The 1,770-nt window shown below is 37.0% G+C and overlaps 1 protein-coding gene across 1 annotated transcript; it reads left to right on the top strand.

The window, feature by feature from the left end:
• The first annotated feature begins 953 nt into the window (after positions 1 to 953).
• Positions 954 to 1,770, top strand: LOC143220064 (THAP domain-containing protein 1 A-like). Its single transcript, XM_076445808.1, has one exon. The coding sequence runs from the start codon at positions 982 to 984 to the stop codon at positions 1,480 to 1,482; it is 501 nt and encodes a 166-aa protein (XP_076301923.1). The 5' UTR covers positions 954 to 981; the 3' UTR covers positions 1,483 to 1,770.

The raw sequence follows: 1,770 nt of genomic DNA, 5'->3' as shown, positions 1-1,770 counted from the left end.
GAAATAAATAAAATTTAATATTTTTTTATATCGGGTTTATTATTTCGTTTTCATTCAGAATCGGTATTTGGAATTGTCGGTAAAAAGGAAGACTGCTACATATTTGTACAATGTGTAGAAATTCATTTCACCGACATTACCAACATTACTGACATAACCTCACCGACGGTGCTGCCCTGTATAACGGCATCCGCCGTTCCACACAGACTCCACGAGCTGCCTTCCATCTGGACGGAAGAAGCTGCCCTCTAGATGCTGTGACGGCGGACTTTGTACACCTGTAATCGTTTTTGGAAGCCCACTGGCATGCAACTCCACACTCTTTCTAGATGTACTCCAACCATTGCTCCGAGCAGCCAATAAGCGGCGTCTGGAACCATACTGCCCTCCAAATTCACTCCACGCTCTGGACTATTCCTGGCAGTTCCAAACTGTGCTATCAGGGCAAGCGTAGGCACTGTCGATGAGCATAGCTTATACATCTTTCGAGAACGTGACGTCACACCGTCTTCATCTTTTCCGAGGGCCAAATTATCTGCGCCGGGTCTATAGGTATATATGGTCACAGCCTACTCTAGTACTAGCCGTGCTGAAGGTAAAAATGGCAACAACGCGGGAGTCCGATTGATATATATAGAACAATATACCTAACCCAACCCACTGAATCAGACTCTCAATCTCCCCTACCGGCCTCTCAGTTTCCCGCGTAGTTTTCAAATGTTCTCATCAGTGTGTAGTACACATTGTGTAGTACACATCGTGCAATAATGGAGCTAAGTATTATTTATTAACTTTTTAGGTCTTTATCTTTGTGTGTAGCACATTTACTTAATACAATCTATTGTTCTTTCAATGCATTTCAATAACATTTTAATAGTATAGCATCTAAATTTTTACAAAATCACATACATACAGAGTTCTCCGAAAATTTATTTTACATAGTTATTTTCAAAAGTTTTATACCTTATTTATTAGTTAATAATGCCACGGCGTTGTTGTGTCCCCAATTGTAAGGGAAATTATGATACTACTCTTAAAGAAAATAATTATATTTCTATATTTAAATTCCCCAAAGATGAGCAATTGCGGAAAAAATGGATGGCTGCTATTCCCCGTAAAAATTGGACACCGACAAAATATTCTGCAGTTTGTAGTCTGCATTTTGCAGAAACTGATATCCAAAGGTATCAGAATATTCCATCTCCTAACGGTGTACTGGAGAATGTTTTGTTCAGATGTCCAAGACTTATGGAAAATGCAATACCTTCCATTTTTTCCAATTCGCCATCAAAACGTGTGCTACCACAAAGAAAAGATCCTATAGAGCGCAGGGAAAGAATAATTGATAACCATGAAAATTTAGTTAGAGAGTTTATTGATTCTGATCTAATTAGTGGTTTCTTAAATTTGATAAACAATTATAAAGAAAAGCTTGTAATTTCGAACCATTGGAGTATCAAAATAATGATACGTATCATATGATGAAGCAATTCATGCCGAAAAAAGATTAGATTAAAACGTATGTTTTCAAAATCGGCAAGTTCGTTTTCTTTTGCTGATATAAAAAATAAATTCCAAATTTGCAACGACGACGACGATGGTAACGATTTTCGTGATGCTCCTGTTGATGTCAGCGGTTTTTCAGAAATTTTTGACACTGATTATTTATCCACTTGTATTGTTGATGATTCCATTAAGATTTATATATCCGGTTATGGGTCCCATTCTGTTGCAAAAAAATTAAATTGTGATATATGCGAATTATTAATT

The sequence above is a fragment of the Lasioglossum baleicum genome, unplaced genomic scaffold, assembly GCF_051020765.1.
Source record: "Lasioglossum baleicum unplaced genomic scaffold, iyLasBale1 scaffold0151, whole genome shotgun sequence".
In the NCBI taxonomy this organism is placed as follows: domain Eukaryota; kingdom Metazoa; phylum Arthropoda; class Insecta; order Hymenoptera; family Halictidae; genus Lasioglossum; species Lasioglossum baleicum.
The sequence above is the reverse complement of the archived record's forward strand: the minus strand, read 5'-3'. Positions and strand labels throughout refer to the sequence as shown.

Bases quoted from the DNA above. Each gene is read 5' to 3' on its own strand.
- LOC143220064 (XM_076445808.1), top strand. From the start codon at position 982: ATGCCACGGCGTTGTTGTGTCCCCAATTGTAAGGGAAATTATGATACT.